The sequence below is a fragment of the Aspergillus thermomutatus genome, assembly GCF_002237265.1.
Source record: "Aspergillus thermomutatus strain HMR AF 39 chromosome Unknown NODE_31, whole genome shotgun sequence".
Lineage (NCBI taxonomy): Eukaryota > Fungi > Ascomycota > Eurotiomycetes > Eurotiales > Aspergillaceae > Aspergillus > Aspergillus thermomutatus.
The window spans coordinates 79437-91836 of NW_020798080.1; the positions used below are offsets into that span (position 1 = coordinate 79437).

Consider the following 12400-nt stretch of genomic DNA (forward strand, 5'->3'; position numbering starts at 1 on the left):
CATCCACGAAACAACCGCAGACGAGATCTCCTCGCGACGACGACGACGACGACCGACAACCTCTTTTTCCCTCTCGCTTCCGCATTTCGCATTTCGCACCGCGAATTTCGACAATCATCTAACCACTGGTAGTTCTTTTCCATCTTCGCCCGGTTGTTGTGGTCATTTATCGTAATTTTTCGTCTCATTTCTTCGGAGTTGCATGCGCTTGTGGGTTCTTTTATTTCTTTTTCTCTTCTTTTTGGTCATGTGTTATTTCTTTATTTTCTATTTCTTTGAACATCGAATATGAATTGTTCCAAATCTGAGATAAAATGGGAGAAGAGATAAAAAAGGCTTGTAGTTGGATATCATTTTGATACTCTTCGTATCTTTACTCTGTAGTGATCTTGCAATTGCCATCCTGTCTGTGCTTATGATTGTTGTTATTTATGCCGATCAACCATGCCCATCTAGAGCAAAGAAAAATAAGAAACGAATCAAATTATTAGAGCTATTGAATATCAATGAAGAAAAAGCATTGAAAGTTATTTTGAAAGAGAAAAATCTCGTTAACTACCTATATTGTTTGTAACTAGACTCATGATCAACTAGCTAAGTATATATCGTAGAGGCTGGTTGGACTACCGGCTACCAGAACTGATCTGGCGTCGCTTGATAGCTGTACAGGGTATGCAGACAATCTATGTTCCATCCTTCCGTCGGTAAACGTAAACGAAACCGTCATCTCATCTCAAGTTGAATCGTGAACAATTTGAATTGCATCGATCTGATTCCGTCACTGTCCTGCGGCTCCCCAGCTCCGAAGCCAAGTCGCATGTGCTCACCACTGCACAGGCCTTGGCTGAGCCGCAAGTTTGTTGTCTAAGGTCTAGCCGATCTTCTCGACAATGACCTCGGAGTGACCCTTCGAGCGGTTTTCCTCGTCAGTGTGGTGGGCCTTGAGCGAATTCCTGAGGAACAAGCCATCGATCTCTTCTAGGGTTAGATTGGCGGTCTCAGGGTAGAAGAAGTAGATGAGCTACAGGCCCCGGGATTAGTATTTGATGGCCAAGGGTAAGGTGGACGGTGGCAGTGGTTGCCCACTTACGGGTATAAAGGAGAAGTTGAGGCACATGAAGATGAGATAGGTCTTCCAGCGCAGCTTTTCAAGCAGGATGGGGGTAATCATGGCCACGAAGAAGTTCCAGAGCCAATTTGCGGAGACCCCAATGGATTGTCTAATTGAAAATTAGAAGATCGCACGACCTCTTGGCATATGGGGACTTACCCCTTGGTCCGCGCATGTAGAGGGAGGAGTTCAGGTCCGTATGGCCATGGGATGCAATTGGTGGATGCTCCAAAGATGAGCATGAACAGGAAGAAGAATGCGACGGCTGCTGTTGCCGTGGGCTTTGCCTGGGAGGTTCCTGATCAAATGTTAAGGCGCTGAGTGCTCGGAAAGAAGAAGAAGACCTGAAGATACCTTCAAACGAAAACAGGATGGCAAGCATCAACATGCAGAAGCCTAGGCCGAATGATCCCCACATCATGGGCTTTCGACGTCCGAGGCGATCTGCATACAGTGTAGGATAAAAGGAACCTAGAGCGACACGATTAGTGTGTTGCGTCTTGTGCACCAATATGTTAAGGTAAATCCTACCGATGACAAACATGATCTGAATCACTCCACCAATGAGCGAGCTCATCTTTGCTGTGAGGCCAACATTGTCCTCCAAGACTGCACAATTGGTCAGAAAACTCTAGCCCTCGTTTGGAGACATCCATGTGATTCTCACCTGTTGTAACATAGAACTGGCTTCTTGTCAGCTTGGACAGTCTGCAACATGCATCCGCGGTCACTTACAACGATGATATTGGTACCACCCATTTGGTTTATGAACTGGAGCCCATAAGCCATAAGAACCCGTCGACCAGTCTGCAAGTCGTCTTTCTTAAGGAAGATTTGGGACCATCTATATTCACCACGCGCGCTTTCCAACTCGAGGGCTTGTAAAATTCCTTCAGACTCAGCAAGCACCTTCGGATCATCAGGTGCCCGGTCATACACCTCACACAGAACCTGCAGTGCTTCTTCGTTACGACCTTTCCTGTATAACCACCGGGGACTTTCTGGGAGCCTGTCTCACCGGTTAGATCTGACGAACATACTTTGTTCAACAAGTACAGTTGTACACGAAAACGGCCGACTTACCCAGCAACCAGAATAACTACAAGGACGGCGAATATCTCCTGACAAGCGATAGGTAATCGCCAACTGATGGACCCCGTAACGAAGGTCATGCCATAGTCAAACCAATAGGCAAGGACGATTCCAAACCCGACGGCAAGCGGTAGGCTGCACACAAATTTCCCCCGTTTCCGAGCCTCACACAGCTCCGATTGGTAGACAGGCACTAATGTTGACATAATACCAGTGCCGATACCGTTGACGAAGCGGGATATGAGCAACTGTGTTCTGGAGTATGAGCATGTTTGGATCGTACCACCGACCTATAGAGCCAGGCAGATTAGTCGCTGTCCATCTCACTCCTTGATCCGCGGGCGGTACTCACCACTATGTAGATCATCGAAAACCACATAGACTTTTGAAACCCAAGCCTGTCTGTGGTCAGGAAGGCAATAAATGTACCGAAAAAGCAGCCAAGATTGTAGATGGACACTAGGAATCCGAGCATGCCCGCGCCGGGATGGTTGACGATGTTCAGAAAGTCTTCATTGTTGATGATTCCGGAGAAGACACCCTGATTATAACCTAGATAAAGAACACAGAGTTAGCTCACCATCCGTCAGTCTGTATCGTTTCAAGGTATCCCACCGAATAGGACAAACGCAATCTGGCAGGTGAGCAGAATCGCCATTCGAAGGCCTAGCCCTCGGCTATACATCTTGATCTTAGCCATGCTACAAGTGGAAAGACGCAATGAGACGTCGGGAAGGAGAATCGGTTCAGAAGAGGCTTCAATAGATAGTCGACTAGAAAGTATTTATGTATCATTGCACGATGCAATATAGGGGGCACGAGTTAATGATGCAGGTCATGCAGATCTACGACATACCTGCTACAAGCCGGAAGCTCGGGCGCGCACAGCGCGGAGCTTCACTCCTCTCTTGACAGGGTTTTCTCGTTCCAAGAGCCCATTGAGCCACTTGGAGACGGTCACAGGCGCAATGCTCCATACCAGATTCCGCGGAAATCGGAGAAAATATCACGGCTATGCTAAAGATGGAACCAAGGAGGAACTGGTGATCGAGCACTCCAAGGAAAGGTAGCAGCAGGCGGGACCCAAAGACCTGATTGTATCATTGTAGTCCTTGAAACGCCTTTTCCTTACGCATTCCTGAAGTCCAACAGCCACTCGGAGCAGGGCCCGAGCTTGGAGAGGGAAAAGGTTTCCCAGCAAGTCTCCAGCAGCCCAAGAAGTGCCTCATGCTGAATCTTATTCGCATACTTCAACTTGCAATTTGACATCACTCTGTGTCATGATCACAGAGGAAAAGCAGGTTGTGGACAAGCGTTGCCTTCGAGCTTGTACACGATACCATCACTCGACGCAAGACCCAGGACATCATACAACTTCTCATCACCGTCATCTTTCTTTCTTAAACTCCGGCAGGGGTGACCCCTTGTTCTGGTGAGGGTTCCGCATCAGCTAGATCTGTCCTAGCCATTAGGCAGAGACCCTGTAGAGATGCTCGAGCGAGAAGGCGATGATCACAAGCTTATAGTTCAGTCCTTTTGCTGCGGAATGGCACAGAGAGCTTGTGTGGGGCAGTCGATCTTGAAGGCATGATGAGTCTGAGTCAAAGGAGCGAGCTTATGATGACAGTACTTCGTGATGGTGATGGATGATGGAAGAGGAAACCGGTGGAAAGTGGTTGACGAGGAGAATCTCAGTGTTTACTCTACGGAGACCCATCACAACCACCCACGTGATGAAGGCAGCGCAATCATGGTTCCCACCAAACTACAAAATAATACATAAGATGAAGCGGAAGTCTTCTGAGAATTCAGGAAACTGTACAAGTACAAAGTGCTGCACTTTTGCCTCTATCTACATCTTTCAATTGAGATGAACGGGCAGACTCTCGGAGCAGCGGCAATTCCCCCATGGGGAGTAGCCTTGTTGCGCATGGAATGTCGTCAACCTGAAAAAGCTAGATTCCATATTTTGTGGTGGGTGTTCGTGGTAGACGATCTTCCGCCACTCTAAATAATGACTACTGAGGACTGATTGGTGGCTGGCTAGCTACAGGGAGGCGCTCATTCCTCTTGACGATCGACTACCTCGTCAAGTAACTCGATACTCCAGATGGGCAAAAGGTGATCGCTGATCAAGAGACTGGAAAAAACCTCCGCGCTCATGCAGCAAGTCGAAAGGTTTCTATTTTTAATCCCAGTCGACCATCTCATTCGCTAGCTCTAAGCTTTGTGTTCAGCAGGATGGTTGCAAAAATGATAACGCGCTTGTCTCGGCTCAGTCTATTCGCTATCGTAATCACTTCCATCATCATAGTAGTCGCCATACTGCCCTGCAAACGCAGCATCGACGCCGTCGGCGTCCTCCTCATAATCGTCCTCTTCGTCGTCGTAGTCGTCCTCCACTTCTTCGTCCGGAATCTTGCTTACTGACTCAGGCGCTGGCCCGAGCACCTCCTCGTTGGTATGTGAGCGGTCAATCTTGCCAACTTGCACTCCCGGCTGAAGTGGATTCTCGCCAGGAAATTTCACGGGCTTTGCAGTGGGAGCGGGAGAGGCGGCAGGCTTGGCAGATGCGAGAGAAATCGCCCGCGGTTCCACACTAGCACTGCGTCGTGAAGCCACACTCTGGCTTCGACTCCGGCTCCTGCTCATACTCTCCGCCTTGGCCTTGGCAGCCTCGTCGGCTCCTTCATCGCCGAACAATGACTCCAGAAGGCGATAGTTGATCTTCTTACTAAATCCTCTGTGTTCGAGCATACGACGAGTTGCTTCGGCGGGGGTAGATGCCCTGGTGCTTCTGCCATCCGCATCCTCCCCGTCTCCTTCAAGGTAGGTGACATCTCCCAGCCTACCCCTCCGGCGTTTACGGGGCTTGCGCACTCCTGGCTGGGAGTCCGCCTCCGCGAGGGCTCGTTTCAAGGCCTTGGCTTGTTGTGTCCGCAAGTAGTCCTTGTTCTCATGCACCCAAATTCGTTCTTTGATTTCAACTTCGGCTGGAGATAGAAGACAGTTGGCGACCTCAGGATCATCTTCAAATTCGGAGGCATCAATTTCTGCTCGCTCAGAAACTTTTTTCTTTTGCTCCTCGCCGGAAGCAACACTCTCAATCATGTTAGAGCCTTTCGATAGGAGAGCCGTCATCTCATTTTCAAGAGCTTCCTCCGATGCTATCTGATCAGGGGTTGGCGGCGGCAGCTTCTGTCGTTTGGGCGCCGCGGGGCGTACGGATTTCGCTATCGCCGCTTCTTCTCCAACTTCCGATACAACCTCGTTGAGCACAGACGTAATTGACGCTCGCCGTCGGCCACTGTCGGCTGTGATCAGCGCCGGGTCAATGGGGAGGCTAGGAATAGCGAAGCCATCAGCATCAACACGCCTGGGCCCAGCAGGAGTCGCGTCCTGCATGTCTCCCTCAATCTCAGCCGCGGTTTCCGAGGCCTTTCTTTTTATGCTTCGTGATGGCTTTCTTCCCTCTCTGGCTCTGGTAAAGGAAGGTGGGTCATGTGCGTTCTCCAGTTGCACGGAGCGGAATTGATCGACAGTAAGCTCCGCGCTTTCCGTCGAGCTAAATTCATTCAGACGCTGGTTAATGGTAATCTCAGTGACCTTCACCACATAAACGACCTCACGAACGGTTCGACGAAAATTGTTCATTCGAGCTGCAAGGATCAAAGCAGCGCCACAAACACCGGCCGGACGTCGACCCGTGGTCATCCAATCACGGTTCATTCGCTGCACGATGCGCACGGCCTCGCTGGCAACTTGCATTGTCGCAGTTCCGAATTCGAGTTGCTTGGCGAACCGATAGATCAAACTCTCTGGATCAATCGGGTTCATCAAAAAGACATTACCACCGAGACGTAGTTCATCTAGTAGGGCCTTATAAGTTCGACCGAGTTTGAATACATTGACCTGAAGAACATTAGCGATGTACGGACCCAGAATTTGATTGCAGTAGATCACTTACCATCAGTATATCAGCAAAATCGATAAGCATGACAGTGTTTCCATCTTGCCGTCGACAGGCGATATACAGACAGACAGCAGCAACCGTCTTTGTCCGACGACCTTGGATAAAATTCAACCCGACAGCAAGCTTGAAAACCTGACCAGCAGCTTTCATAGCACTCTCCGGGATGTTCAGAGCACGACTCAGTTGGTTTATATAACGAGTTCCTTGCGAAGGTCAGCATGAGTTGCTCGAAGCATGAGGAGACAAGGAATACCATACCGTTTTGTTCTGTAATTTCTCGACTTTCCATCGCACCTCCTCGTTGAAAGCCCGGTCCATAGCTGCGGACATGCGTCTGGTCTTCACCGACGAACGTTCCTTGAACGACCGCAGCACCGGACGATGTTTCACCGAAAGTGACTTCGGAGACAATATTTGCCTCGCTGATGACAGTACCACACCCCGAACAAACCTTCTGACCGTCATCCTCCACAATATGAGGAGCTGGACAGCCAGGATTGGGACAAGTAGTGGTCTTAGGGTGGGTAGTAGGCCTGGCGGCTTGTGGGCGTGCGATTGGTTGAGGCCGTTTGATCGGAGTCGGAGTAGGAGCCTTGAGACTCGCCAAACGGCCTACTGGCGGAGCTCTCGGACCACTCCTAGGGGTCATGGAAGGACGCATGTTAGGTCTAAAGGCAGACATCATGCACAACGTGGTGTTCTCGGAGGAGCGGCTGATGCTGGAATTTGATAAATAACCATAGGCTGGAGGGTGTACCTCAGATAGGCGCTGATCATAAAGGACAAGGATTTATGAAAAAGCAAACAACGTGCTACAGATTCATCCTTGTCAGTAAGAGCAGAACGAACGATTGTGCTCTGAACTTGATATACGGCGTAGTTGAATGGACCAATCACGAAAAGGAGGGTCGAGTCTGACTTCCATAAAGGGAAAAATAGAGGGCTGGAGAAAAAAGAGAACCACGAAGGATGACGAGTGAGCACTTCGAGGTTAACCAAGAACAAAAGTCGATAGGATATGGAAGATTTTTCGAATTATCGGACGAAAGAGCAACAGAGCAACAGCTACCGGCCGTAACCCGCAGTAACAAATGAAGAATAAGGATGAAGGAAGTCTCTCGGTGGCTGATGAAGATGATGAGAACGATGAGGAGAACACGAGAATCGCTGGGGGGCAAATCTGCACGCGTCAAATTTTGTCCGGATCAGTCACGGTGGCCCAGTGGGATTATCACGTGGGGTAGGTGCCTTGGGCAGCGGCTGTTCGAATCTCGGAGCGAGAGACATTTCGATGGAATCATTATTACCCGCAGTTCCATCAGCAGCCGTTCATCTGTCACGGCAATTACCTTCTCATTCCATTTTTTAATTGTGATTGATTCTAATCTCTAGATTTCAAGGAGTGTGTACGCTCTACTAACAAAGAAGAGATCTCACTTACAGGACTCAAAGCGAAGACTGACGGCTTATAGCTTGGCCAGTCATCAGCGTCATCTATTTTCCTTCCAAGACTTGTCAGAACTTATACTATGGGCATCATATAGCAGATCTAATCATTATCAGATCAGCTTGTCGGTACCAAAGCGGTTCTTCCCCAGAATCGATAGACATTCGCCACTTTGGCACTTTCCTAGTCCGTTGATTCCGTTCCGTCACCAAAGATTAACATCACGACTGCACAATGTCCACGAGATACCATTTCAAGGCCAATGAAAACACCATCACATGTGTTTGGCTAAGGCCAGGTAATCCAGGAGATTCCAGGCTGACGCTACCCTTGCGTTGTGGTATGCCGCGAGTCAATCATATGTGGACCTCCCGTCTCGATGCGAGATTTGTGCGTGATTTAGTGTATCTTGAGAACCACACACTGGAGGTTCCGGATGACTACGCGTAAAACCCGCATTTTCGCCTCGCTTCTATTGCATTCATCTACGACAAATTGTATATGTATATTAACGATGAAGAGAATGTATTTCCAAAGACCCTTTGACTGTCATTTGTCATCAGTCGCGCTTTAAAAGCATCGCGATTCCCTGTTCCGAAGCTGCTGCACTCAGTATCATTCATGCCCTTTTCTCTTAATACTGCATACTCTCATCATCCTTGACAGGACACAGCTTGTGCAGGATCCGTCGGAATTGCAATTGTATAAACAGGAATCTTGGTTGACTGCTGCTGCCTTTACCGACTCGCCATCGCCCCATCTGAGGCAGCTTAACCGTACTCAACCTGGGCTATCGCCTTCTGACAATTTTCCTTTCAGCGTGCCCTTCAGGTCTTCTGTGTTGAAGCATACCTCTTTCTCTGAATTTTGGCACCGATGGCCATGCCTACGGAAGCGAGGACTCTTGCCTCTTCATCCCCTGCGGGGTCGGATGCACGTTGCCTCAAAAGCTTGTTTTTCGTTAGCAATGTGCATTGCTCTTCCTGCGTCGCATACATCAGTGAGGTTCTCTCGGAAGAATCAGGAGTGGAAAACATCGCAGTTTCTATCTTGACCCATGAAGTCCGCGTGCTGCACAGCTTAGACACGAAGCCATCAGGCTTAGCCACGGCCCTCATTCAAGCGGCCTTCGAAGTCCATCATGTTACCACATACGATCACGACGGCGCGGTAATATCTGATCTTGATACGACCTCATGGCTTCCCCGGGAATCAGGATTCTTCTCTGCCCTTCATGGTCCTGCGTCCGCCTCGGCTTTCGAAAACAGGCGGCATATTGTCAATTGCGATGCTTGCAGGAAAGAAGAACTCAAGCGACCGACAGAAGCTGCGAATACATCAGAAGCTGCTGCTGCGACTCCTTCGACTGATGCCAAAACCCGATACCCCACTCACCAATCTGCCGGCGCCCGGGACTCGTCTGACATCGAGAGTCTTGTTCCTCGAAAGTCTCTAGCAGTTGCGAGTTCCTCAGCCATCGGGAGTGACACCCAGCAGGTGCATTCGCCAGGTAATAAAGAGTTTAATGCTCGTCTAAGCATTGGTGGGATGAGTTGTGTGTCATGCGTCAATACTATTACAAAAGAAGTCCAACAGCTCGACTTTGTCCGTGAGGTGACCGTCAATCTTCTCACCAATAGTGCAACGCTGCTCTACACTGGTCCTCAAACAAACATTGACAAGATTGTTGACTTGATAGAAGACATTGGTTTTGAAGCTTCTGTGGACGAAGTCAAACGGGTCGTTGCAACCGCACCTTCACCTTCAACTTACCTCGCCGTAATTGCCATTGGTGGAATGACCTGTGGTTCCTGTTCTGCGGCCATCACCCGAGGGCTCGAAGAATTGCCCTTTGTGATTGAAGTCTCCGTGAATCTTCTGGCTCACAGTGGCAGAGTTCAGTTCGTGGGGCGGGAAAATGTCGATGCCATTTTGGAGAAAATTGATGACCTAGGTTATGATGCTTCTCTCGACAACATTCAGCCTGTGGTCATGAACAGTGAAGAGGATAAGAACCAGAAACGGACGGTCTCTATTCGCGTAGATGGCATGTTTTGCCACCATTGTCCGAATCTGGTCTTCAACACTTTGAAGATGTTTCCCGACGTTGAATTCGAACGAACATTGTCCCTCCACAACCCTGTGCTGAAAGTTTCGTATACGCCTGGGCCTCCTTCGTTGACAATCCGGGCCATCCTTCAGGCCATTGAGTCAGCGCATGATGCTTTTCAGGCGTCTGTCTTTCATCCTCCCAGTCTCGAAGATCGATCTCGCGCCATGCAGCTGCACGAACGTCGCCGACTGTTGATGCGCTTTACCTTCGTTTTGCTGGTGGCAATCCCAACTTTCTTGATTGGTATCGTCTTTATGAGCCTTGTGTCGTCGAACAACGGGGTCAGGAAATATTTAGAGCAGCCAATGTGGGCTGGAAGTGTCTCCCGGTTGGAGTGGGCCCTCTTCATCATGACCACACCAGTCATGTTTTATGGTACAGACATTTTCCATGTACGAGCCATGAAAGAGATCTATTCACTTTGGCGACCAGGAAGCCGTGCTCCAATCCTGCGAAGGTTCTATCGCTTTGGCAGCATGAATCTTCTGATTTCCGCCGGCACCACAGTGGCATACGTGTCGTCGTTGGCTGTTCTCATCATGGACGCTGTCGCAAACACGTCCACCAGCAATCACAGCACAACATATTTTGACTCCGTCGTGTTTCTGACATTGTTCATCCTCGCTGGTAGATTCATGGAAGCTTACAGCAAGGCGCGGACAGGGGATGCAGTTGCGTCTCTTGGAAAGCTCAGGCCCTCTGAAGCAATATTGGTTGAAAAGTCCTCCCCTACCGAGCAGACTGAGTCTGGGGAACCATACTCGCTTGAGAGTCAACAGCGGATTGCGGTTGATTTGCTCGAGATTGGGGACGTTGTCAGCATCCCTCACGGCGCTTCCCCTCCTGCAGACGGTATCATCATTGGTCAGAATGCCTACCAGTTCGATGAGAGTTCCTTGACTGGAGAATCCAAGCCGGTGCAGAAATCAGCGAGCGACCAAGTTTACACGGGATCTGTGAATGTCGGCCAACCCGTGAAAATCAAGATTACTGCCCTCGGCGGCTCGTCCATGTTGGACCAGATCATCAGCGTGGTCCGCGAGGGACAGAGCAGACGAGCTCCTCTGGAAAGGGTTGCGGACTTACTCACATCGCATTTCGTGCCTGTGATCACTCTCATAGCAATCCTCACATTTATCATCTGGCTCTCTCTTGGGCTTTCTGGAGCATTACCTGCAGACTACCTTGACGTCGCACGGGGTGGCTGGACCTTTTGGAGTCTAGAGTTTGCAATTGCTGTGTTCGTGGTTGCCTGCCCATGTGGGTTAGCACTTGCTGCCCCTACGGCGCTCTTCGTGGGCGGTGGGTTGGCTGCCAGACACGGTATCCTCGTCAAGGGCGGAGGAGAGGCGTTTCAAGAAGCGAGCCGCCTGAACGCGATTATCTTCGACAAGACTGGCACTCTTACAGAGGGTGGTAGTTTGAAGGTGTCTGATCATGAAGTTCTTGTCACGGACGCTGAGCAGATTCGAGTCGCCTGGAAGCTTGCTCAGCAGCTGGAGGAAAGCAGCAATCACCCAATCGCTCAAGCGGTTTCTGCGTTTTGCAAGGGGCGTTCTGAAATTACCGTCGTAGCCTCCGACGTTGAAGAAAAATTCGGACAAGGCATGACGGGCACCTTCACCGTGTCAATTGAAAATTCTGCATCACACTCCTCGACGACAGTGGTCTATGAAGCCGCGATCGGCAACGAGGCTCTTCTCCAGAGCCTTGCTTCTGCAGTAGACACTTCCCGTCTTTCCAGTCTGCTTAAGGAGTACCAGTCCGCAGGAAAATCCACTGCGATCCTCTCAGTCCGCAAAATCGAGCCAACTTCCACAGACAAACCCTCGTTCACCCCCGCCATTGTCTTTGCCACAACTGACTCCATCCGCCCAAACGCCTCAGAAGTCATCTCTCAGCTCCGCAAGCGGCAAGTCGACGTCTTCATGTGCACGGGTGACAACCTAACCACCGCCTACGCCGTCGCGGACATGGTCGGCATCTCGCGGTCTCATGTGATGGCCAACGTCATGCCAGCCGGCAAAGCGGACTTTGTCCGCAAGGTCCAGGATGGTCTGTACCCCGTCCGAAGTGAAGACGAAGCCGAAAGTCAAACGAACCGATCCAGCGCGCGATCGATTGTCGCCTTCGTTGGCGACGGCGTAAACGACTCGCCCGCCCTCGCAGCCGCCGACGTCAGTGTCGCCATGGCGTCCGGCTCCGACGTCGCCATGAACTCGGCTAGCTTCATCCTCCTCAACTCCGAGCTGGATACTATTCTCCAGCTGGTCCTCCTCAGCCGTCGCGTCTTCAACCGCGTCAGGATGAACTTTGGCTGGGCGGTCGTGTATAATCTCTGCCTTGTGCCTGTTGCTGCGGGCGTGCTCTATCCCATCGTCAGTGGGCAGAAGCATATGGTGATGGACGGCGAGATGGTCATCCTCAATGAGCATTGGAGGCTTAGTCCGGTTTGGGCAGCGCTGGCCATGGCGTTGAGCAGTATTTCGGTTATCAGCAGCAGTCTTGCTCTCGCGATTGATGGGCAGACGATCAGAAAGGTGCTTGGTCTGTCTAGATGTTGAATGAGTTAGTTGGAGAGCTTTCATCATGTCACAGGCTGGCGTTGGTTATTGGTTTGGAATTTTCTTGGTGATAGTCACGATTGCAACTGACTAGTAAATA

At 50.2% G+C, this 12400-nt stretch overlaps 3 protein-coding genes across 3 annotated transcripts; 1 reads left to right on the plus strand and 2 right to left on the minus strand.

Moving 5' to 3' along the window:
- Positions 1-871: 871 nt before the first annotated feature.
- Positions 872-2903, minus strand: CDV56_107469 (sugar transporter-like protein; the record flags this gene model as incomplete). Its single annotated transcript, XM_026761088.1, has 10 exons — positions 872-1021; positions 1091-1220; positions 1271-1409; positions 1466-1582; positions 1643-1720; positions 1779-1794; positions 1847-2120; positions 2195-2493; positions 2556-2755; positions 2819-2903. The coding sequence occupies 10 exons, from the start codon at positions 2901-2903 to the stop codon at positions 872-874; spliced, it is 1488 nt and encodes a 495-aa protein (XP_026616978.1).
- Positions 2904-4483: 1580 nt separating this feature from the next.
- CDV56_107625 (transcription factor TFIIIB subunit BRF1) lies at positions 4484-6861 on the minus strand (the record flags this gene model as incomplete). Its single annotated transcript, XM_026761244.1, has 3 exons — positions 4484-6115; positions 6171-6379; positions 6435-6861. The coding sequence occupies 3 exons, from the start codon at positions 6859-6861 to the stop codon at positions 4484-4486; spliced, it is 2268 nt and encodes a 755-aa protein (XP_026616979.1).
- A 1644-nt stretch (positions 6862-8505) lies between these two features.
- On the plus strand, positions 8506-12300 carry CDV56_107780 (putative copper resistance-associated P-type ATPase; the record flags this gene model as incomplete). The annotated part of the gene is made up of 1 exon (XM_026761399.1): positions 8506-12300. The coding sequence occupies one exon, from the start codon at positions 8506-8508 to the stop codon at positions 12298-12300; it is 3795 nt and encodes a 1264-aa protein (XP_026616980.1).
- Positions 12301-12400: the final 100 nt, after the last annotated feature.